The sequence below is a fragment of the Neophocaena asiaeorientalis genome, unplaced genomic scaffold (assembly GCF_003031525.2).
Source record: "Neophocaena asiaeorientalis asiaeorientalis breed wild unplaced genomic scaffold, Neophocaena_asiaeorientalis_V1.1 scaffold149, whole genome shotgun sequence".
Taxonomy (NCBI): Eukaryota; Metazoa; Chordata; class Mammalia; order Artiodactyla; family Phocoenidae; genus Neophocaena; species Neophocaena asiaeorientalis.
This window is the reverse complement of record NW_020174442.1, coordinates 1,421,073-1,447,509: the sequence shown is the minus strand read 5'-3', so window position 1 is coordinate 1,447,509 and position 26,437 is coordinate 1,421,073. Positions and strand designations below refer to the sequence as shown.

The following is a 26,437-nucleotide window of genomic DNA, read 5'->3' as shown; positions in this document are numbered from 1 at the left end:
TCTGGAATATTTGAAAACAGGTTAGGACTGCCTCTTACCTCTTTCTAACATCTACCAGAATCCTCATCAAAGAGAAAAGAACAAGGCCCCAAAGCACAGAGCAATATTTTATGAGTGAGAATAAAAATAAAAATATTAAATTAATCACCAAACTCTTGACATGCTTTTGATTTTTACATAAAACTAAATCCTAGGATTTTTGTATTGGAGAGAAATTCTAAACTGAGAATCTGGTGAGGGTATTAATCCTGTATGTCTGGTTACTATTTATTTCTCCACTGCTCAGCACAGTACCTGGCAAATAGTGAGCCCTTAATATTTTTTGAACTTAAATGAACTGACTTGCTTTGAATTGAACTAAAATGACTTGGCCTGTTAAGAGTTTCAGGTAAGCCATTATTTAAAGTTATTTATGAAGCTATCATATGTCACAGGGCCATTTCTCTTTCTTTAACTTCCACACCAACAACCTTTTTATAAATTAAAATCTGAGTTAACAATTCCTTTCAAATACCTTTTTCGTTTGTTCTATGGGTGATGCTATAGAAATGGAAAAGGAGTTAAATCTTTCACAGGGTAAAAGGTTGACCTTTACAAGTGTGGGTTTTTTCCTAGAATAACTATCTTGGAGCTGTGCTAAAACAACTTGATACTGAATTCAGGTCCATCTTGGACTTAGTCCAATGGAATTCAGGGAATGTAGCTCTGGAATAGCCACCTGACAAAACAGTTAATGTATAATTTAACAGAGATCACTTAGATAGAGGGTCTCTACACTTTTAGATTTCATAAACTAGTAAAAATTTCCATCAAAAAATAATTAGGGTTAGTTTTCGTAAGACTGCCAATTTTTCAATTTTTTTCAAGAAAAAACAGTAAAACACAAAAATTCCCATGTACTATCACCATCATTTGTTAAATACACATCCTCTTAACACCAAAATATATAGAATGATCATAAGCTCAGAATAAAGGACAGTCATCAAAATGGAATAAATTTGGCTTCATGAAAAATTCACAATGTCCTTTTCAAAAGTTAGCATTTATCATTTTCCTGCTGACTGGTGAGAATGTTATCACAAACCAACACTGATCTATGGGCTGGCATTTGGGAACCACTAATAGCATTAAACCCCTTTGGCCTGAGATATCTTTGTTGCCCCCTCCATTATCCACCCTCCACCCTTCCCCCACTCTGCTCCTTTCCAGGGAGCTGGTCTCTCTGCACTTCTTGTTGAAGCTCTCTTGCCCTCTGATTTCTCATTGGGTTCAGCCCAAGGAAGATAGAGACAGAAGTACAGCGGGTGAAAGGAGAGGAGGGTCAGGCTTTTTATTCCACTGGTCCATCAACCACTACTGCCTGGGCACAGGTTGGCAGTGGCTGTATTTCTCTGCCCAAGGTCTCGGTTTATAGCATGGCCCACTCCCAAGCTCTCTTTCTAGATCCTGTGATAATGCTCTCCTATTACCTCTCCCCCTACCTCTTCAGGTCAAGGTAAGGCAAAAAGTATCTTTGCATGCAGGGTGTGTCTCACTATCCTTTGTTGACTTCCATAACCGTACCCATGCTCTTCCCGTCATCAAACTGCCCTCAATCACTCCTTTGGAATGACCATCTGTTTTCTTCTGCAACCTGACCAGTGTATTCTTCATTTAAAGATGAAAAAACTGAGGCCCCGAGAAGTGAAGCCCCAAAGTCACATAGCCCAAGACACACAGTCAGTGAGACTCAGGACAGGTAAGGAACGTGTCCTTCCAGAATCCAAGCAGAGATCCCCTTAGTCAGTGCTCATCTGTCATTCTCCCATGACCATCCCTTTCGGGGTCATATTGATGGGCACTTTCTACTTAGAAACCCTTTCCACTGCGCTTTGACAATAGTTGTACTTTGTTCAGGTTTTGAATTTAAATATCTTACTTAGTGATTAATGACACAACCCCAAACACAGAGGAATACTGTTTTCACTTGAATGGACTGGAATCAAGAGAACTGAGTTGTTAAATTGTTGCCTAAATAGAAATTGGCAATTTAACCTAAGAAACTATTGCAAATGCTAAGCACAGAAGGACATGAGAGTGATGAACTTTCCACTGTAAAATGAATTCTGATCACCAGAGACTGAGGGAGGAATGGAAAAATTCTGCCCGGAGGTAAGGGGCTAGCGTGGGCAACATGAGCAGGTCGTAGAGGGGTAGGGAAGTTTAGGGGCTTCGGTGCTTGTCAAGCACTGGGAAAGAGGAATGGACCACGGTAATAAATAGGGGAGACATCAAGCAGGAAGTTTGTTGCAAAATGCATTGAAAGCGTGTTTCACCTGGCGGGAAGTTACCGCACTACGGGGCAGGGGCTGCTGCTGGAACCCTGCACGATAGATGCTCCAGATTGCTAGAAACATTTAATTGTCTTCAACTGACTCACGTCAAATTGCTCTTGTGTAAAGGTGGAATTTGCCATAACCACATCATTGTTTAGCAATCTTGCTTTTAAAGAAACGCACCCACATATTTAACATATTAACTTTGTTCTAATTGCATACTTGACTGAATTTCTCACTGCTGTGGTTTGATCGTTTGCTGTTACAAAAGGGCCTCTACTGGAACTTTCTTTTACTAGGGTTTAAAAACAAGTTAGAAAGTTTTAATATCAAATGATTCTCCCTAAAAGAATTAGGAGAATAGAATTATTCAAAATAATATTAATTGAGCACTTCATCTGTCCAAGCATTTACCTGATTTACGTCATTTAATCCTCACATCAGCCCTGCCGTCATCACCCAATGCCACGGCCACCTCCTTGCCCTCTGCTACGCTGTCTGGCCCCTGGCCTTGGCAAGTGGACTTTCTCTGGGGCTCTGATCCTTGTCAGTGTTCTAAGCCGGATGCAGGGGAAGTATTGCTCAAAGGAGTCACTGTTACAGCCTCTCAGCGTGAAGGACCGCTCCATCTGGTGCAGTCCCCTTCTCTGACTGCTGAGCCTTCAATCAATCAACAGCTCTTTATTGAGCTCCTACTAAATGCTCAGCGCAGTGCCCAGTCTAGCCTCTGCATTCAGGCGCCTTTCTAAGTGCCGCACGTGGATTCAGAGGGATGTGGATGATCTGGATGAATCAGAGACCTTGAACCAGTCCTGAAGGGCGGAAGGGATTTGTTTGGCTGAGAAAGAGCAAGGTCATTGTAAGACAAAGAAATAATGACTTAAAAGTAAGGAAGGGGACAATGAAAAGGTACTGAGATGGGTTAGAGAAATAAGAAAAATTAACTTAAAACAAAGAGTAGATTTTCCTCCAGATTCTCAAATGAGGAAACATTGCAGCTAAAAGAAAATCTACTCTTACAATTTTCCATAAGGTTTGTCAATTAGTAGACTGTCAACTTTAACACACATGCATAGTAATCTAGTGTCTTTACTGTAACCAAAAAGTTTATAGAATTATTTTGTAATATTCTTTTACTTTGATCATCTTGGTTATCTTAGATACATGCACTTAGATTACTGACAGATATTTAGGTAGAAAATTTTAGGACAAAGGGTAGAAGTTAAAAACTGGAATACCCACTTGAAGTGCTGGAATTTACCATTTGGAAATCCACAGACACAGGTTCAATCCCCAAACACCTATATATATCATATGTTTTCAGTTTTGATTAATATAATTCACTCTTCCATTACTTTAACCACCAAGACAGTTTCATGTTCATAAGAAACATAAATCACTTTATGTACTGTGTGTCCACATGTGCCTGAGGGAAAATGAACTTCAGGGTATAAATCCTAACTTTCTGCTCTCGTACCACTGCATCCTGCAAAACTGGGGCAAGGACTGACTACACCTAACCGTTTAGAGTCCCTGAAAACACACACCTACCTCCAAAACTTCCAACGCCAGGTATTTACTTATTTGCGAGATTATTCTTGATTTAATCTGTAGTCCTTTGGTTAATGGAGGTTGTCTCCTATTAAAAAGTGCTTGACTTTGTTTAGGCCATTTTTACTCCAGTGTAGATACATTCATGGCTCTTCCCCTTAAAGGAGAGGGGGACAGAAAGGCAAGCCAGGGAGTGGAGAGTGACAGCTGGGGTAAAGGTGGAGACAGGCTTTGCATTCCTCACAGTTTGCTCAGGACCCTCCTTGTTCTATAACACGTGATGATTTCTTAAATCTACCTGTACAAAAAGTCCTATGTTATTTAATAACAGTCTCCAGTCAAGCCTGTTTCATTTGGCTTTGACTTGCAATGCTTTTGTCTTACTGGAAATGGTTGTCCTTCTTGTCAGGGAAAATTAGGGATGTTTGGAGAAAAAGACCTAGAGAAATAGATTAGATGATCTTGTTGGGTCTACTTTTAAAAACTTCCTCGAGGTCACACACTGGACAAGAAGATTCCCCCTAGAAATAGCAATCTAGGTCAGGGATCCTTAACCTTTTTGGAAAAGTTTGGACTTTTGACAATTTCTCCTTTATGCATAAAATGTTTTGTAGCATAAACTACCTGTAAGTATAAATATACAAGAATTTTGTTTTGAAGCTTTTGTTTTGAGATATTTTGGACTGACTGTTGAAATTATTGGAATCATATATGGGAGGCTGAGGGTCATTTGTTCATCCCAAATATCACTGTTCTAACCCAAGATGTTCACCCCCCAAAGGCTGACCTCGGGGAGATTATGCAGCCATGTGTGATTTAGGAGCCATGCTGTTTTTGAACAGAGCAACATTTATTTATATCAGGGGTCCTTGCCAGGGTCCTAAGGTTCAAAGGATGGCATGAACAATTATAGGAACTGAATAAATGCTTTGTTTTTAATGGCTGGTTCATTTACCACCAGATGGCTCTATTGTATCGTCAGGAAATGCACATATGTATAAAATTGGTGGGCTCCTAAACCAAAGGGGAAATAAAGCAGCAGGGGTTTTTTTTTTTTTTTTTTAATATGTAGGAACACAGTTCTTTTTTTCCTGTGGGGTTAATTGGAAGCAGCTGCAGCAGCCTGAACTTTCACAAGAAGACAGGACACATCCCAGGCAGCTATAGGAACCTCATAATCCTAGCACATATGAGGTTTTCCTTTGAAGTTTTCATATTGCTCTGTCTTTATTAATTAATTGTCTCAATGGCCAAAGAGTAGTCAGGAAGTGCTCTAGTCTCCGTAGTGCTGGTAACTGATATTCTCATACCAACTTTGCACATTTTTCTGCTTGTACGTGAGAAAGAGCAACTTAATTTTGAGAGGGAAAGTCTACACATCTGCTGATTTGAGTCATATTAGCCAGGTTCTGGGGAAGAATGATCTGATTCTGAACCATGTAGTATCTTTGCTTTAATTAAACTTGTGGTAAGAAGGTGACAATCAAAGGAACCAAGAGCTTCTCTGAATTCAAATGACTATGACCCCCAAGCTAGGTGAATGTTAAAAATGTAGGCGCTCTAGATGACATCTCTTTTTTTTTTTTTTTTTTAATTTTTTTAATTTATTTTTGACTGCGTTTATTTTTGGGTCTTCACTGCTGCACACGACTTTCTCTAGTTGCAGCGAGCAGGGGCTACTCTTCTTTGCGGTGTGCGGGCTTCTCCTTGAGGTGGCTTCTCTCGTTGCGGAGCACGGGCTCTAGAGCAGAAGCTCAGTAGTTGTGGCTCGCGGGCTCTAGAGCGCAGGCTCGGTAGTTGGGGCGCACGGGCTTTGTTGCTCCGCGGCATGTGGGATCTTCCCGGACCAGGGCTCGAACCCGTGGCCCCTGCATTGGCAGGCAGATTCTCAACCACTGCGCCACCAGGGAAGCCCTAGATGACATCTCTTATTGGGAATGTGAAATTTTGGTTCTAACCTCTTGAAGAAAAGCTCTGTATCAGGAATAAAAGTTGCAGACTAACCAAATTTCAACATGGATATTTTATTCTACCTTTCTAAAGCTGTTCATTGCTCATTAATATGCATTTTTTTTACTCTGCCTTTAGACTCTAAACTGTTAAATAACACTATTGTTTTTGTAACATTTCATTGTTTTATTGCTATGTTGAAGAAGAAAAGGAGATGATTTGTGTGAGTTTATTAAGACTGTCCTTAGTCCCCAGAGTTGTTTGAGATGCACTCAGGAAACTACCCATGTCAAAAAGTAATACTTGATTATTGTTTTAAAGAAAGAGTCCCTGGAAACCAGACAGATGGCGTTTACTTTGGCACGGCTCGAGGCCTTGGAGATTTGCCTGACGGAAGCAGAAGAAAAAGCTAAAGTCTTATCGGAACAGGTAATACCTGTCACTGGGATTGGAAATATATGTTCCTCAGAGTGCAGTAGAGCAAGGAAAATCTAAATACGTGTTGTAACCTCCGTACCTAATGACACACACACACACACACACACACACACACACACACACCCATTTCATTCATTTTAGTTATAACAATAATTACTTTAATCTGTATGGAGTTTTCAGCCGTTAAAACTCCTCTTAGATTTATATTTTGATTTTCATTCGCCACAGCCCATGAGTTAGGAAAGCCATCTTTAAGCAAGTAGATTTCTGAATAAGTGAAACATGTTTGCATTATAAACAGGTAAGCCCCAAAGTAAGATAAAACCTATAGGAACTACACAGGAGCAACTTTCTCCAATTATGTGAAGAAAGAGAGTTTTTCAAATCCTGGCATCCCTCTTGGGCTGTGACACTCACAGAAGCAAAGCAAATCATAGGTGGAGTGTAGCCTCTACCGGCCGTCAGGTTGCCTTATATGTCATCTGCCTACACACCAGGTCTCCGATTGCGGAGACACGGAGTATGGCTCTCAGTAAAGCTCAGACCATTTCCCAACACGATTACACTTCGCAAACAGTACAGTGTACGTGGTACAAATCCTGCTGTTACCGTTGCCCTTGCCCCTGGGCATGGGGGCTTGGCAGAGGGCAAAGCTGCCAGGAGTGTGGGTCCTCCCACAGCACAGGGCATCAGTGCTCACTGTTGGTGGCAGTCAGTGGAGGAAAAGGACACAGACCCTGAGATTTTATAAACATTGATTGATTTGTCATGGATTGAGACATTTTGCAAATAAATTTTTAGAAACTTTTGAAAAACAATTTTGAGTTTTTAATAAGAAAGGTCTGTATAGCAAAAGTTGAGTGCATCAGAATTTTATAAGAATTTTTGCAGAGACGAGGGGGAAAGTGTGCTTGTGTTATGACAAAAAGAAGAGCATTTAACATGTATTGTAGGGATACATGTACAAATGGCCTGCATTTTTTTTTTCAGCTTACCAAAAAAGTACATCTCTTACTTTGGGATGTGTTTATTGCTGACTACCTAAATGGGATAGACGCAAGGGGTCACAGGGGCCTTCTGTCAATTAACAAAAGCGTGGTGCCCTAGGCCCAGACCCACTGGGGAAAGATTCCATCTCACCCATGTGCCATAACGCTGGCTTGCCAACTCATCTTTTCTTTAAAACAACAGAAAAAGCAAGCTTCAAACTGTGGCAAAATTTGAATTACAAAGAATATAATGATAAACATGAGGTACCATTTCAAAGCATAAAATCTAAGGATTTCAGAGCACGCAAACTTGGAAGAAATTTTGAATGGCTAACTAAAAGAGGGCACCCTTGCTGGTATTAGGTTACACTAAGAAGATGTATGCTTATTTTGTAATTGAACGTCTTTTAATAATTTAAATCAGTAAAATTCAGTTCACCCAAAGAAGTCCTCATCCCTTTTGTTCTTTATAAAATGTTTTTCTCCAGTGCAAATAGCCCCTAATATTTAAGATTCTTAACTGGATGATCCCTTTATGTAACATCAAACAATTAGATACTTCTTTTCAGTGTTTAGCAGATTAATTACATAAAATGGAAACTGGATTTCACTCAACTTCTTTGTAACTACCGTGAGTAAGATGTTAGTTAGCAGTTTGAGGGAAGAAAGATAGATAAGCAGAGCTTTGCTACCCAAGTAGCTCACAACCAAAAGAATCACTGTAGGGGCTGGAGAGTGAAAATAGTAGGTATTTGTATGGTTCCCAGACAGACTGCAGCACAGTATCAAGTTGCAGGATCCGTGTATGTTATTTTCCTGAAGTATTGCCCCTGGAGTTGCCAAATTTGCATATAACCAAGGCAATTTAATTGGAAGTTGGCAATGGTGTGAGGAAAAGGAGAATATTATGTGCGAAGAAAAGCACATTACAGGCATTTTCAACGTTACATTTTTAATTAAGCTGAATATTTTATTAGATTTGGCTGTCTCCGCTGTTACTGTTGAAATAGGTTAATCAAATATAGACACTGTTCTCAGAGGATTTAATCCTGAAATTTTTGCTTTCTCCAGTGTTTCAGTTTAGTCTTATTCTTGAAGAGATAAAAACTGTAATGATACTCCCCTCCCCCCTATTTTTAAATTCAGTAGATGTTTTTAAAATGTGATGGCAGAAGGATAGGGAAAGGTAAGGGGAGCAAATAGCCTTTTTTAAAGCTAAGAAAGGAGAATATTTCTGAATGGGACACCTGTCTCAAACAATCAAACATTTGTCCACTGGGTGCCACTGTCTTCCTTACCAGGCTAGGCCACTTTGTGGTTGCAAACAGAGAAACTGTCTTTAGTGGTCCAGACAATGATATGTGTGTGTGTGTGTGTGTGTGTGTGTGTGTGTCTGTGTGTGTGTGTGTGTGTATGTGAAGGAGTATTTTTTTTCTGTTTATGTGTATACATGTTAAGGCTTTTTTGTTTTTAAACTTCTTTATTGGAGTATAATTGCTTTACAATGGTGTGTTAATTTCTGCTTTATAACAAAGTGAATCAGCTATACATATACACATATCCCCATATCTCTTCCCTCTTGCATCTCCCCCCCTCCCACCACCCCTATCCCCCCCCTCTAGGTGGTCACAAAGCACTGAGCTGATCTCCCTGTGCCATGCAGCTGCTTCCCACTAGCTATCTATTTTACATTTGGCACTGTATATATGTCCATGCCACTCTCTCACTTTGTCACAGCTTACCCTTCCCCCTCCCTGTGTCCTCAAGTCCATTCTCCAGTAGGTCTGCGCCTTTATTCCCCTCCTGCCCCTAGGTTCTTCACAACCATATATATACATTTTTTTTAGATTCCATATATATGTGTTAGCATACGGTATTTGTTTTTCTCTTTCTGACTTGCTTCACTGTGTATGACAGACTCAGGTCCATCCACCTCACTACAAATAACTTAATTTCATTTCTTTTTATGGCTGAGTTAAGGCTTCTTTTAAATACCATTAATTTAGGATTTGTCACAAAGACAGTGGGAATGCTAGCTGGCTTTCACTGGTAATCCAAATCATTTTGTCAGATGGGCTGGCCTGGTGGGCTAGAAACAAGTGGGAAGAGGAGAAGAAATGTCGAGGACAAAGATTTGTGCTGGAACTAGGAGTGGAAGCTCATGGTATTGTCAACCAATGGGTCCTGCCTTTGCGAAAAGGCTAAATTTTGACATTAGCTGAATTCTTACCTCCTGGCTCTGCCTCTTAGTGATGCACATAGAACTAACCCAGATAGATGCCTCGGGGTTCATCTACACTAAACGCCTGTTGGTCCTGGGCCTCAGGTTACTTAAATTGAACCTTTCTAGGGTCCCTTCCAGCAAGGTCTCTGTTGACTCACTATGCAAAAGAAGGAACTTAAGTGAGGCAAAAAGGAGAGTATGGCGCTTCCTCTGTGAGGTCACATACTTCTTTGTTGGATTCCCTTAACTAACAATTATTCTTTATTTCTCTGCAGTCATGCCACTAGTGTCAAAATAAAAGAAATATGACATCAGGATAACTTGCAATTAATACTTTTAATCTGGGCTGTTCACAGCTCTAAGAAGTAAGTTTGCAGCAAGTCAGCTGGCCGGAGTGAGAAAGGGACATAGAATCCATCTCTTTTCCTGGGTAATAACTGTAGATAATTCAAAACATTGCCAAGTTTTGCTAATGAAAATACTTGATTATATTTCCTGCAGGTTAAGACCCGTGGGGGGAAATGCCTGGAAATTAGGTAGTAGAGAAAGGACTAGAAGGAGGCACAGGAAAGGAGGAAAAGAGTCAATAGGAGAAAAAAGAAGCGTGGAAATGTTTCAGGGGAAACTCAAAAAAAGGCAGTTTTTGCCTGTGTACTGGCTTCTATCCCCAGTGCACATGGGAGGGACAAAGAAAGGGCCTCCGGGAGTTGCAGTTGATGACCGTACGCAAGCTAAGAGATTGCACAGTTTTTGTGCTAAGAGAGTATCAGGAGAAGCCACAGTGTCACAGTGGAGCACAGATCCAGAGAGCCACCAGCGCAGAGGGACGAGGGAGGCCAGTTCCTGAGACATTTCCTCTGGGAGCATCGTCGGCCCAGTGTGTCTCAGTCATCACCAGCCTCTGGTTCCCGGCTCCCAGCAGCAGACCTAGGAGAGCTCCGGCTTTGTTTCTGCTCCAGGACTTGCAAGCTTTATGACCTTGGGCAGTTCACTTAGTCTCTCTGAGTCACAGTGGTCTTATGCAGAAGAGGGTGAACACATTGGTTTCATAGGGCTGTAGTGAGGATTGAACGAGATGAGTGTAACCTGGTTCTTAGTAGGTTCTCAATTAATGTTAATTTATCTCTACCGCTGCTAGTGGTCATAACAGAACTGTATTTTCTGAGTCATATGTCATGGGCTTGTGTGTGTGTGTGTATGTGCGTGTGTGTGTATGTAAGTTTCCTTTTCTACTGATGTCTCTCAAAGTGTTTGAAAGATACTCAGATCGCAACACAGTGGTTCTTCTCCAGTGCTCACAATCTCAGAATCTTTCAACCAGGAAAGGTCCCCTTCCCACCCCAGCTCCCTTGCCCTAGCTGGCTTTTTTTTTTTAACCACCCAGCTTTCTCTTATCTTCTTCCTCAGCTCCTCATTTGGTAAAGGGACTTTAGTACTTTAACCTTCTTTCTGCTTCATCTCTTAAGTCTTCTATCTGTTTCTGCCCATTCTCTGATTTTGCCAAGATTGGGAGCTGAATTGCCCATTCAACTCCGGTGTCTGGTCTTTTCAGAGTTTGGAGGGGGGCGGGCGGAAACTGGGGAGTGAGGGGAATCTGTGGTCATTTTCTCACCAAGGAGGTGAATCCAGTAACAATTACGTAGTCAGAATTAGCTTCAGGCGTCTTTCGGATACCATACCTAGCGAAACATTAGTTATATATTAAGTGTGGCATATACGCTAGCTGCGAAAGAGATGTCATTATTTGAAGCAGGAGCTAGGAGGTGGGAAGCTCGGTGGGGAACTTGATCTTTTTTTCTACCAACTGTGTTTCCCAGGTAGGAATAAGACATAGACAAGACACAGCAAGGGGCCCCTGATGGTCTTTGGAGCATAAAAATAATTGTGCCCTTTTTGTTTTCATAAAGAGAGATTTATTGGTGACACTAAAGTGCAGAGAAATTTCAATGGAGAAGAACATGCTAGTTTTATTTCCCAACTTTTGAAAAAAGCACATGGGAGTCTTTTTCTTACTTCTTAGTCATAGCTCATATGCCAGTTAGGCATAGTTTCCCCCTCACCTGATGAGAGAGACATTTCCGAAAGCCCCAAATAAAACTAGTAACAGCAGCTTCCTGTATCCTCACTCTTTACTGAACTGGATCAATTACGTTATATTCCAAGACGATTCCTTTCCCTTTCTTTTTTCCCCTGGGATCTCCCTAAGGTTCTCTTCCATCTTGAAGCATAGCAGAAGCAATAATGGAGACAAAGCATGAAAGGGGGTGTAGTGGGGTGGTGGCTAAGTTCACATCCTACAGGGATTCAGGCTTGGTACCAGACCCCTGCAGTGTATTGCCAATGGCAGGCAGAGTAGAGAAACTGACTTTCATTAAGTATCTACAGTGTTCCAGGCACTGTACTTCGATTGACAGACACTTCATCTGATCCACGCAAGAACCTTATTAGGGGCACTATTATTATAATCTCCATGAGGAAAATGAGACTCAAAAATGTTAAGCTATTTTCCCAAGATCATACAGTTAATAAACAGTGAGGCTGATATTTGAACATAAGTATTTTTAAAATTCAAAGGCCCTGTTCTTAAGAACGTGTGGTCATAGGTCAAAGCCATTTAAAGAAGTTTCCTACTCAAGCAGCACTGAACAAAAAGAACTCACCCTGGTTCCCAAACTGGAACCTAGAGGCTTGTTAGACAGATTGCTAGGTCCCACCCCCAGAGTTTATGATTCAGTCCATCTGGGGTGGAGGTCAAGAATGTGCTTTTCTAACAAGTTCCCACTCTACACTGAAGTGAATTTCCAGCCCTAACCCAAACCAAATGGTGAAGAGGAACCATCACTCTTGCTTTGTGCCCCCCAGCTCCACCGTAACTAAGTGAATCAGTGAGGATTAATCTTGGGTACATAAAACAACAACCCAAATAAGAGTGGCCTAAACAAGTAATCGAGTAAGTCTGGACACAGGGAGCCCAGAATAGGCTCAGGAGCTCTGCAGCTCTCAGAGGCCTGGGCTTGGTCTCCGTGCATTCACAAACATAGCTCCCATCCTCAGGGTCCAAGAGGTACCTGCAGCTGCAGCCATTCATGAAGTCAAGTAGCATGAAGATGAAAAAGGCAAGTGCAAAATAGGGATGGACAACTGCCAGCTGAGCAGCCTCTTTGAAGAGCTTTTCTCCAAAACTCACCTAATGAATTCTTACATATGCCTGACCATGGTTAGTATCATGGGGGCTAGGAAATATGGATATTTAACTGGGCACATTGTCACCGCAAGAGTATAAGGGGTTTTTTATTTGTTTTTTTATTTTTTACTAAGAAGGGGAGAATGGATATTAGGTTAGCAAATACCTGCTTTGCTCATCCAACCCCTTCACCATACTGTTGCATGTAGTGCTTTGTCTCGTCAAGGTTCTTTTGCATGTAAATATCCAGTTTTCCTAGCACCATTTGTTGAAGAGACGATTTTTCCCCTTTGAATGGTCTTGAAAGCCTTGTCAAAAATCAATTACTCATAGATGCATGACTCTACGGACTCTCAATTCAATTCCAATGCTCTATAATGGAATGACTTCCAGCAGTTATTTCTGGTTGTAAATCTCAGGTGAATTTTTGAGCTGGAATTTAGAGTCAGTCTTCTGGGTCCTTTACCAATACTTTCTCTCAGTGTGAGAACTATCATGAACCCCTCTGACATATGCAATAGTTACTGGCGATTGAACGAAGCTTCTAACTGATCTTTTAACTTTAAGACTGAGAAAAGTAAGCAGAAAACCAGAAAGACAAAAGACTAGTATGTTTGACTCTAATAACCAACATTTATTCATCATTTGGTACCTAAGTCTCTAAAATAAACTCCCATTATTTGCGTCTTAGTGTTCAATCTATGTTTTCTTTAAGTTTAGGAATAGAAAGAATATAGATCTCCAGCAAATTTTTAGTTGCTGAATATGTGTGTAAGTAGCTAAAAGTGATTTGATACATATTGAGATTGCCACCAAAAATGTTCTGGTTCTTTTTCCATTGTTTAAATGCAACAGTGGATCCCTTGATGTCAAGTTTATTTGAAATAAGTAATGTGCCCTTGGTAGGAGTATTCATTTCTGCAAATGCTCAGAAATTATGCTTGATATGCCAATCTGAAATCATGAGTTTCTGTGAATGAGTTTTTGTTTTCCAATCCGTTTGGAAGTCTACTTTAATGCCACAAAATCACAAGCAGCTTGTTTGACTTGGAATGCGTTTCCTAATCACCATGAAACCAAGCAATTGAGAATTTTGTTAAACAATTTGGTTCTAGTTTATTTTATTGCAGAAGAGTTCCCTCTTAACACACACACACACACACACACACACACACACACTCTCTCTCTCTCTCCTATCTAAGCAGTTGTCAATTTTAACCCTCTTACTGGATTGTTGCACACCAATTGGGAACCTCAGAGAACGTAAGGAAAGAATACAAGCTGGTGAAGAGATGTGTTGTTTTGGGTAGAGTTGAGCACAATGACAAATGGGCTTCTGTTGTCAGGGATGTGTGGACTTCTGGCCTGTTACATAACTAAAGACTTCCTTTTGCTTGTAAATGTCAAGATCAAACAGAGGTCAGTTTTAAATAGCTGACCCAGTGCTAATAAATGTGACTTTCTTGTCTAAGAAAAAGCAAATGCCTTGCCCCTTATAAGTCTTGGCTCTGGTGGTAAGAGCAAGTATCTTTTTGCATGGGCATAACCTACATTTTCTTCATAAAATTTTCTCAGAGACGGCCAACTAACTTTCACTTTGCTTAACCTCTACAAGGAAATTAGTAAATTAGGTGTACGCTTTTGTTGAATTATTCATTTATTCATTCAATAAAATATTTATTGAGCCCTTACTGTGAGCCAAGCGTTCTGCAAGGTACTCCTACGTATGTTAGCTTGTGTATTTTTCCCACTGGTCCTGGAAATTTGCATTCCCATTTTGCAAATGATGAAAGCTCTTTTGTGGGATTGTAGCCTGCTTGTCTGCTCTTTCTATACATTCTCCCTTAGTGACTTGCCTTTAGAGCACAATCCACCGAGAAGAACCAAGTTTTCATCATTAGTCCTGATCTTCCTCCTGACCCCTGACCTGGATATCCAACTGCCTATTGAATAGGCCCACCAAGGTTCTCAGAGGCAACTCAAACTCTACCTGTCCGTTAGCTTCCTGCCCCAAATCTGTTCCTGCTCTCAAATCCCCTAGGCCAGGGAGAGGTGCCACCTGCACCCCCTGTGGCTTATATGAGAAATCTGTGCTGCTTTGATTCTTTCTTCTTCCTCACCCCACACATCCAATTGCTAAGTACTATGAATAATTTCTCTCAAACGGTTCTTCAGTCCATCTTCTTTTCTCTATCTCTACCACCATTACCCTTGTCCAGGCCACCAACTGCAGAAATTTCTCCCTACTTTACTTTCATTATGGTCCACGTTTGATGACTCCTCAACACTATAGCCAGAGTGAAGATTCTACAACGCAGACCTCCTATTTCTCCTCGCTTAAATCCTAAATTAGCCCCCTGTCAGGATCAAATATATACTTCTTAACAGATTTTATAATCCTCTGTGGTCTAATCCCCTACTTATTTCTCCAGTTTTATCTTATACCACGCCCAGCATATTACTATGACACCACTTTCAATTTCTTGAAAGGAATGTATTCTCTCTTACTTTCTTATCTATAAAAAAACCAAAAGGCCTTGTTCCTTACAGTCAAGTTTTAATTAATGCATCCCTTTCCCTCTACTTCTGCAGAGAATTGCTCTGCTCTGTTTCGACCACCTCCTCTCATCCCCTTTTCCATTAACCAGCAAAACCCAACAAACTTCTCCCTTCAGGTCTTCAATTAGATGCACTTACTCCAAAATGCTTTTCTTCCTCTTTGAAGTTTGAGTTAGATGTCCTTACTAGGTGCTCTCATAATCCTTCTCCCATTTTACCACCTTCCCCACCCCACCCCCAGTAACTGGAATGGTCTATATCTCCCATTACACCATATGTTCCATGGAATAGAAGTACAGACAGTGATTTCCCTGAGGTCTCAAATCAACTTAGGATTCAGCCAGTCATCTCTCTGATGTCAAAGCTATGCTCTTTCCATTATAACAACTGGAGTTGATCCTATAGGCAATGGGGAGCCATTAAAGGGTTTGAAGTGTATTCAGATTTGCCCTCAGACAGAAAACTCTGTGTCTACTGAGAACAGATTTATTAGGAGACCAGAGTCAGGCATATCATGTGTCAGGGCTTGCAAAATCCAGTTTAGAAATGATAAGTGCCTATTAGTAGTGAAGAGAAGAAAGAGACAAGAAATATTTACAAGATGGTTTGGTAATTAATTAAATGGAAAAGTAGTATTCAAGACTGATCCCAACCATCGCATCAAAAAGAATAAAATATCTAGGAATAAACCTACCAAAGGAGGCAAAACACCTGTACTCTGAAAACTATAATGAAGAAGATCAAGACAACAAAAACAGATGGAAATATATACTGTGTTCATGGATTAGAAGAATCAATATTGTTAAAATGACCATATTATCCAAGGCAATCTACAGATTCAATGCAATCCTTATCAAATTACCAATGGCATTTTTCACAGAACTAGGACGAAAAATTTTACATTTGTATGGAAACACATAAAGTCCCAAATAGGCAAAACAATCTTGAGAAAGAAGAACAGAGCTGGAGGAATCATGCTCCCTCACTTCAGACTGTACTAGAAAGCTACAGCAATCAAAACAGTATGGTTTGAAAGCCCAGAAATAAACCCACACACTTATGGTCAGTTAACCTATGACAAAGGAGGCAAGAATATACAACAGGGAAAAGACAGTCTCTTCAATTAGTGGTGCTGGGAAAACTGGACAGCTTATGTGTAAAAGAACAAAATTAAAACATTCTCTAAAACCATATACAAAATTAAACACAAAGTGGATTAAAGACCTAAATGTAAGACCAGATTAATTTCCAAAATATACAAACAGCTCATACAGTTCAATATCAAAATAACCCAACCCAATCAAAAAATGAACAGAAGACCTAAATAGACATTCCTCCAAAGAAGACATACATATGGACAACAGTCACATTAAGAGATGCTCAACACTGCTAATTATTAGAGAAATGCAAATTCTGATCTCACACCGATCAGAACAGCCATCATCAGAAAGTCTACAAATAATAAATGCTGGAGAGAGCGTGGAGAAAAGGGAACCCTCCTACACTGTTGGTGGGAATGTAAATCGGTGCAACCATTATGGAGAAAAGAATGGAGGTTCCTTAAAAAACTAAAAATAGAGTTGCCATATGATCCAGCAATTTCACTCCAGGGCATATATCCAGAAAAGATGAAAACTCTAGTTCAAAAAGATACATGCACCCCCATGGCCATAGCAGCACTATTTCCAATAGCCAAGACATGGAAGCAACTTAAATGTCCATTGACAGATGAATAAGAAATAAAGAAGATGTGATATACATATACACACACATATATGATACATATGATATATAAGATGTGATATACATATATATATATGAATATTACTCAGCCATAAAATTGAATGAAATAATGCCATTTGCAGCAACACAGATGCACCTAGACATTATCAAACTAAGTGAAGTAAGTCAGATAGAGAAAGACAAATATCATATGATATCACTTATACGTGGAATCTTAAAAAAATGACGCAAATTAACTTATTTACGAAACAGAAATAGACTCAGAGACATTGCAAACAAACTTATGGTTAACAAAGGGGAAAGGGGAGGAAGGGATAAATATATATATATACTTCAATTTAAAAAAAAAGACTGATCCCAAGTTTCAGGTGACCGGATGATCTGTGGTCACCCCAGTTATCTTATGTTTGAATCATTAGATGTTAAAGGTGACATTTCCTATGGAAGGCTCCATGTAGGCTCAATGTACCCCATGTATGCCCTGGACTCTTCTCGACGCTTTGTAATTTGGATTTCTTCATTTAAGTCTTCTGAATATTTCAGTCCTTTGATACATCAGACCCTTAACATACTTCTTAGAAATAGTTTTTCTTTTTCCCGTTTTTCAGGGCCTGGGGCTTCAAGAAGAAAATTTTAGATGGCCATGTATTTTGTATGAAGATCTCATTTATTAGCTTCAGGAACAGTTTAGTGCTTAAATCTAGAGTTGTATAAATATGAGTCTCTTGCAGTTACTGAATGGATGTATAGTGACAGGCTGTCCCTGATACCCTTTAGGGGATATCCAAGTCAAAACTATTTATGTAATAATACTAATAGTTTATTGAACTTTTCTACTATCATTCTTTCACATGTAGACAGAGAAGTTTTCTAGATGTTACATGAAAGACAACACAGATCAGGTATGAGAATCCAGCTGTCCTCTATTAAGTGGGACACTAAGGAGATTTGAGGAGAAAGAAAGACCCATGAAAGAAACTCAAGGATAGCAGAATGCATATAACACAAGCCAGAGAGTGGAGAGTCGGTTCTGTGAGTCCTACCAGCAGGGAAAGCCTTTGCCCTGTTCCACAAAAGTGCTCTGAGAATGTAACAGGGAAGAGCCAAATCTGACTACATGTTGGATATGTTTATTTTACTTTAACCTTTACTTACCGTTGCTCTTGTTCACTAAATGGATACTGTCTCTACATAATGGCCTGCCTCAGGGAACCCTGCTCCTCTGCCTGAATGTTAAACCAAAGTGTCTTTGTTCAGGGAAACATCCGGACCCTGTCCACCTGTAGATGGATGCAAGAAAAGAAAACAACACATCCCCTCCCGGAGGCTGGCCATTCCAGGGGATATTTGCAAAACTCATGGCCTTTTTACTTTACTTCCCCATCTCTTGCCCCTCTCTGTGCTATAAAAGAAACTGGCATCCAAACTCTGATAAGATGGTTATTCTGAGACTTTAGTCTGCTGTCTTCTCAGTCTGCCAGCTTTCCGAATAAAGTCGTATTCCTTGCCTCAACACCTCGTCTCTGATTTACTGGCCTGTCGTGCGGTGAGCAGAGCGAGCTTGGATTCGGTAGCAAGAATGGACCAGAACTTAAAGGGACTAGCTGTACCTGAGGAATGGGTCCTAGGCCTCTTCAGTTGTTGACTTTAATTTCTTAGAACCTGATACTATTGCTTTTTGACTTTTATAACCAAACACTTTATCTTTACATGCAAGTCAGTGATTAATTGCCTCACCTTTTCCCGTGTCCCACTTCTCTCTGGTATATTTATCTATTCATATGGCCCAGAGGACTTATCTGAAGATTAAAGACGTCTTAGAAATCTCTATGTCTGGATCCCTAACTTTATATTTCAACTATCGATTGACTTTTTGGTGAATATTTCTATTTTCAGTCAGAGCTTAAATGCTTCTTCATTACTCAGAGTTCCCTGCTTCCTCCCACTCCAATTTGGGGGTGTTATGGTTAAATTTGGTCCCTTCCAAATTCAAATGTTCAAGTTCTAACTCCTAGGACCTCAGAACATGACTTTATTTTTTGCAGATGTAATTAGTTAAAATGAGGACACGTTGGAATAAGATGGGCTCCTAATCCAATATGGCTGCATCCATATAAAAGTGGAAATTTGGACACAGACATACAGGGAGAAAATCATGTGAGGATGAAGTCAGAGACAAAGACCATGCTTCTAGAAGCCAAGGAATGCCAAAGATTGCCAGCAAATTGCCCAAAGCCAGAGAAGAGGCATAGAACAGATTCCTCATCACAGTCCTCAGAAGGAACCAACCCTACTGACACTCGATCTTGAACTTCTAACCTCCAGAACAGTGAGACAATAAATTTATTTTTAAGCCACTCAGTTTGTGGTACTCTTTAAGAGCAGCCCTAGCAAACTAAAACAGGGGGTAACCATGCTTCTAAATTAGGATGTGCATAAACCTAGGAACGGCTGGAAATAACTTGTTAAAGTAGAAATATTAGTAAATGTAAAAGTCTGTTTTGTCTAGGATGGGGGTAGCATGAGGAATGGGGGTAGCATGAGGAATTTGTTGTTTGTTTTTAGCTGTAAAATTGAAATGAGACCAAACCAGTTCTGTGATCTAAAAGTATCTTCAGACATAGGGGTTCCTGCCCATTCCACAGGTAGGATAGGTAATTTTTCCAGTGCTTGCCTCGGTCATTTATTGCCAAGGAATTTCATAGCCTGAGTCCAACATAGCTTGCAAAACTTTTAGCACAAAGGAAGCCTTTGTTTTTCAACAAAGTCACTACTCTCTGTAGCGTGAGCTCTACAAGGGTTGCCAAGACTCAATTTGTTTTTGAGTGGTTTTTGAGTGACATTGGAAACCTCGTCTACAATATTAATTGCTGTGTTTGTGGGCATGGGTTGTGCGGGAGATGATCTAAGAGAACCATCAATAAGAGGAGATAAACATAACAATTCACATTACTTAATGGGGTGGTTTTAATAATTGTCCTCTGTGATGGATTAGGTGGACTGTGAGAGAAAGAGGAGATTTAAATACACTTGTGGCTTAAACATATGGACGGGTGGTTCCATAAGAGAGGGAAGTCTGGGGAAGGTATAGAATATAAGGAGTTCATTCTGAATACATTAATTCTTTTTTAAATTTTATTTTATTTAAATATAGTTGATTTACAATGTTGTGTTAATTTCTGTTGTACAGCACAATGATTCAGTTATACATATCTATACAGTCTTTTCCATATTCTTTTCTATTATGGCTTATCCCGGGACATTGAATATAGTTCCCTGTGCTATACAGTAGGACTCTGTTGTTTATCCATTCTATATACGATAGTTTGCATCTGCTAATCCCAAACTCCCAATCCATCCCTCCCTCACCCCATCTCCCCGTCGGCAACCACAAGTATGTTCTCTATATCTGTGAGTCTGTTACTGCCTTGTAGATAAGTTCACTTATGTCATATTTTAGATTCCACATATAAGTGATATCATATGGTATTTGTCTTTCTCTTTCTGACTTATTCACTTAGTATGATAATCTCTAGGTCCATCCATGTTGCTGAAAATGGCATTATTTCATTCTTTTTTTATGAATATATTAATTCTTAGTTGCCTAGTAAATATTCAAGTGACAATATTAAGTAGGTTGTTGGATATATGTATCCAACAAACCAAGTGGTTGTATGTAAAAAAACTGGGAATCATAAACATGTGTATAACTAGTGTTTCAACCATGGCACCTAATGAGATCAGCTAGGACTTTCAGATTTTGATATATAGAGGAGTGGAAGAGGAGGAAAATCTAGCCAAGGAAACAAAGAATCAGGAAGAAATCCAGAGACTCGTGTCCTCTAAGCAGTAAAAAGAGTGTTTCACAAGGCGTGGCATGCTCAAATGTGTAATATTTTACCGGGAGATTGAGTAATATGACCAGAAATGTGTCCACTGCATTTGGAAAAATGAGAATCATAGGCAACCTAGGGAAGATCAGTTTCAGGGGAGTAGTGGGGGGCAGAAGGCAATTGAAGACAGATTAAGAGAGGAAAATAATCCAGAGTAGCCCTCGTTACAGCCACTGGGAAAATTTTCTTTTTTTTTCGGTAGCATAAAAAGGAGTTAGGTTAGGAGAGAGGGAGAGAGAGAATTCTGAGAATCTAATTTAAGACTCAGAATTTAGGGGTGCCTCTACTTCTCAGTTAAATGAACCAATTAATTATCTTTTTTAATCTAAAGCAATTGGCGTTAGCTTTCTATAACACAACTGATATCGTCTTGATAAATAGAGAAATAAGTGACATACCCAAAACTAAAACTTAGTACAACCCCTACCAAAGGAATACCCTCTGGCCTTTTTCTTGATTGTGACCATGGAAGAAAAGGACAAAGAAGGCTCCCAGAGGTCAGAAACAGAATCAATCAGATCAGAAACCAGGACAGGCCTTAACATTGCTGACTAATATTGATAGAATGTGACATTGGCAATGGCCTATGACAACTGTGAGTTGTTTCCCTTTTTCCTTTTTTTAAAAAGGTAATAACACTGTGATTGTCCTGTTTTCCCTGTATTTTAGACATATGTGGGGGGGGACATTTAAATTTTGTCTTTAGGTGCCTATCATGATGAGTCTCAGCTGGATTTGATTTAGAGAGATACACACAAAATGTGAAGCCAGATGTAGGAACTCGAGATGACTTTGGGTTTTCTCCTTTAGAGAGGGGAAGTGCATTTTCGGATTAATGTAGAATAGATGCATCATATTATGCAGGAGCATTTGAGGAAAAGCACATCCTCACGAGCATGAGGATATAACCGTGCTGAACACCCAGAGGGTGAATTTTAATTGGCCTCTATTTTCATGTTTACCTTTTCTGGAGAATAGCTCCTTTAGGCTCCAATCTTTTAATAATCCTGGGGCTGTCAACCACAGTATTCCTGACTGGAGGGAATGGTCTTTAAGCATATGACTGAGGTCCAGTCAATTATGATATCCCATTTTCCTGACAATAAAGAACAATCCAGGAGTGGCCATACGAACATAGATGGGGCCAAAAATAAGTCCTTTTTCAACTTGTTACTGGAGGACAAATTGTCTTACTATTGAGGACCTGAACCTGGAAGGCAATAGGTAACATCTTCCCCAATGTGTGAAGAAATCTTGTCTGCACTGGGAAATCATGAAGCCAACACATAGGACCAAGATATAGAGGTTAAAAAGAGACAGAATACTATGATTTCTTTGGAGTCTGTGGAATCTAGTTGTGAGTGAAACAAAAATCTACTTCTGACTCCCCACTTATATAAGCCAATAATTTTTTTCTTAAAAAAAAAAAGAGTGAGAAGATTGTAAGAAAGTGACAACAGTGTGGGTAGGCGATCATTTTAAGAAGTTTGAGTGGGAAAAGAAGCATAGAAATGAGATGATGACTGGAGGAGGAAGTGGGGGAGTGTTCAATAGACAGCTTTTGTTTATGGGAATTACTATAACATGTTTATATGCTGAGTAGAATCATCCAGAAAGGGTGAGAATGAAGAAATGGATGGGGGGCGTGGGCTGTAGAAATTACAGGAGCAAAGGCTTTTGACAGACAGAGGAGATAAGATTCAAAGCCAAGCGAAAGGTTTGGCTTTTGATAGAGGAATATCTTCTCCATTTGTTCAGTAAGAATGCTTTTTCCTTCAACTACCAGAAACCCAATTAAAGTAACATGTTAAGGCCCGCTATCATCGCACATAAGATTAAGTCCAGAGATGGAGCAGTTCCAGGGCTGGTTAATTCTACAGCTCAAGAATGTCAGCAAGAACACAGGTGTTATCCATCCTTTGCTCTACCATCCTCAGTGTTGACTTACCACAATGTCTGCAACAATTCCAAGCATTACATGCAGTCAGAACATCCTGTGAAAAATAGTTGTTCTTCCTCATGTATGTCTTTTTTAAAAATCTGGTAAATTCCTTCCCCTCAGGCTCCAAGGGCCGCTACTGGATTGCAGGCTCATGCCTAAAATCATTTTTTATGCATGGGCATGAGACCAACAAGGCTGGCTGAGCAATTGTGATTCATTCCCTGGAGCTGGACAAGACCAGGTTTCCCTAAACACATGGCTGCTGGCTAATCCAAATTGGGTGTCTGGTAGTAAGGGATAAATGGGGAAACAACCAATGGGAAACAGATGAGCAGGGCCTGCTGCAGTAAGGTTTAAATGTTGGCTGATGAGAAGGTGAGGGAGTAGCCATCTGGCACCTAATTTTTCAGTGAATTATTGATGAGGTGATCATTTGGGGAGAGAGGGTTGAGGGTGGAATTTTGAAGGGAAAGAAAGCATGAAATGATACTTGAGGCAAGAGTAGAGAGTAATAAATAGTTATCTCAGAGAAGAGGAAAGCCAATTTACTGGTAGTAAAATATGGTATTTTGATGTCAGGGGAATGTAGAGTACCTGTCTGAGATTTGAGTTCATTAATTTAAAATTAAACCAATCCAATTTTGTTATTTTTTTCAAATAACATTCAGTGAATGGATGTAATGATGACAATTTTCTTACCCACTGAGAGCTAACTAGAAAGTCATTTTATTTTAAAGGAGGTGAAATTCACATAAATACAATTAACCATTTTGATGGATGCAATTCAGTGGCATCTAGCGTGTTCACAATGTTGTGTAACCACCACCTCTCTCGAGTTTCAACGTTTTTTCTTCATCCCAGAAGAATACTTTGTACCCATTAAGTAATGATTCCCCATAATCCCTACCACCCATCCCCTGACAACCGTTAATCTGCTTTCTGTCTCTATGAGTTTACCTATTCTGGATATTTCATACAAAAGGAATCATACAATATGTGACCTTTTGTGTCTGGCTTCTTTCACTTAGCATGATGTCTTCAATGTTCATTCAAGTTATAGCAAGTATCAGTACTTCATTCCTTTTTATGTCTGAATAAAATTTCATTGCATGTATACAACACAATTTGTTTATCTGTTCTTCTGTTAATGGACATTTGGTTTCCACATTTTAGCTATTAAGAATAATGCTGCTATGAGTGTAACCAGCTCACAGAGGCTGTGATGTCTTCAGATACTTTATTTTACAATTCGATAAATAATAAATATTGGGGTAAAACCCATATGAACGCTTACAGAAGTCTAGAGGAGGTGGAAGAAACGATAATAATAGCTACTAAGTATTTGATTTATTCCAGGCATTGTTCTAAGTGTTTCTCTTGTATAAACTCATATAAACCTCAAAACAAATGCATGAGGTAAGTACTATTCTTTTTATCCCCATTCCCATCTACAGATAGGAAAATCAAACTCAGAGAGTCTGAGCAACTTGTCCAAATCACAGAGATAGCAAATAGAAAACTGGGACGTTTACCCAAAGGCTCTGACTCCACAGGTTGTGTCTTTAGCCATTACACTAAACTGTGTGATAAAATGGAAGGGTGCTCAGAGAAACCAGACTACATTTCCAAAGCATCATGTACCTGAGAGTTAGATGTGTTAGTGCCCATGTGGAGCACTGCAGGCCTCCCAGGTCACTGAGAGCTGAAAAGCAAAGCCAACAGTTCACAGCATATGTGTTCCCTCTGACCCTCCTGCTGCACTTTCATAATCGCCTGCACATAACACAATGGTTGCATAGAGAGCCAACTAGAAAAATATTTGTTGAGTGACTGACGGTGTGGGTGGGTGGATGGATGGGTGGGTGGATGGGTGGATGGATGGGTGGATGGATGGATGGATGGGTGGATGGATGGATGGATAGATACCAGTATATATGATGTGCCCAACTTATTTCCATGGCAGACCAATCTCATAATGCTTCTCCATCTGGTAAACTGTCTTTAAATATTTGTTGCCCTTTTCAAGATGAGACAGTATGCTTTGCAATAATACTTGGAGTAATACGAAAGACATACTTAGAGATAAACCGCGCCTAAGAGCATGAGAGTTGGAATGAATACAAGGTTGTGTGTCCCTTTCCAGGAACTCTTTCAGAATTGTTGCTGAGCTATAGAGAAAAAGCACAATAAGCTTCCTGAATGAAAGAAGAAGCTAGTCCAGGGGCTCTCCAAGGGAGTTAAGGGAATAGGGACTATCAAACTACCACTCTCCTCAAGAGGAAACAGTAAAACAGTCACTTCTAGACATTTTTTGGTTATGGTTTAGCATAGATCTGCCATTGATCAGACGTCAACTAGAAATTCCTGCATTTCCCTTCAGCTCCTTCTACCTCACTGCTTAATGGTAAAGACCCAAGGGAGTCAGAACTCCTGCTCTTTCTAGACAGCTGTAGTCCCCCAAGAGTTAAGTTTCAATAACCCTATGTAAACCACAATACAGATTTCAGGTTCAGCTGTACAAGTAAAGTGCAATGTTTAAACATAATAAAGATGACTGTTGAGATTGTTGCACCACAAATCTCTCTGCCTGCTGAACTATGTGGTCTCATCTCTTGCTCAGAAAGATCTTTATTATTAAAAATAAATAAAACCAACATTATTTCCTTAACTCTCTATACTAGTCATTTGTCATCTATGAGGAATGTTTCAAAAGCCATTTTCATATTTAATAGATATTGGTGGAAGGCAATTCATTTATAAGTCGGACTTTTAAAAGGAGCTTTAAAAAAAATCATTGTACTTCCATACACTTACAAGCAGATGTCTTTAGCTTTCAGCCTCTGAAGGAACAAAATCAAAGCTGCTTGAACAAGTTTCCTGGCTGGAGAAAAAACAAGAGGCTCTGGGCCGAAAGGAAGACAGTGGGGAACCATATGAAAAAATGGTCCTTGCAAAAGACCAGGTATGTTGTAGAAGAGAAATAATCTTTATTTCTAAAGATTACCTAAACTTATATGAACTGACAATTCTATAGTTATTTCTGGCTGGGTTGGAAGTCCATATTTAAGTTCAAGATGGTAAATAACAGTATTTGTATTTGCTCAATGTAACTGTATTCCCTGATGAATATTCACATAAAAAATTAACTTTCTTGGTGATATTTTTAAAGTTTGCTTGACATGTATTCTTTTGAACCATATTAGCTGAATATTCTATTTATTTTGTACATGATATTGACTACATAAACGTTTTTTGGTTTTCAAGGTTGAACTTAATCAAGGAATAGCTTCTTTCTCTGTAGTGAAAGAAGTGGATCAGAAAATTTTTCATTGACTTTTAATAAATCACTTTATAAGAAATTACCAATCTCTGAATTTCTAGATATTTATGTATGTCATTACATAAATTTGTCTCTTGTTTGTTTACCATATTGGTTTGTATCTGCCTTTGGGATAGATAGATAATCTGTATCTATATGTAAATATGTATATTCACACAAAATATATCCATATATTCCAAAGGCAGATACAAATCCATTGGCTCCCACATATATGTATATAGGATAAAAGGTAGGTTAAAATTACCTACAGTACATCAAGCAAACATTATTTTTCCCAATCACCTGCTAATTATTAATAATTCATGTACT

The 26,437-nt window shown here is 39.5% G+C and overlaps 1 protein-coding gene across 1 annotated transcript in view; it reads left to right on the top strand.

Annotated features, from left to right (window-relative positions):
• CCDC192 (coiled-coil domain containing 192) overlaps window positions 1-26,437 on the top strand; it is a 197,489-nt gene that overhangs the window by 22,116 nt on the left and 148,936 nt on the right. The window contains exons 3-4 of the mRNA XM_024757170.1: window positions 6,138-6,245; window positions 25,619-25,750. Of these exons, the coding sequence (XP_024612938.1) occupies window positions 6,138-6,245; window positions 25,619-25,750 (240 nt within the window). The remainder of the gene's footprint in view (window positions 1-6,137; window positions 6,246-25,618; window positions 25,751-26,437) is intronic.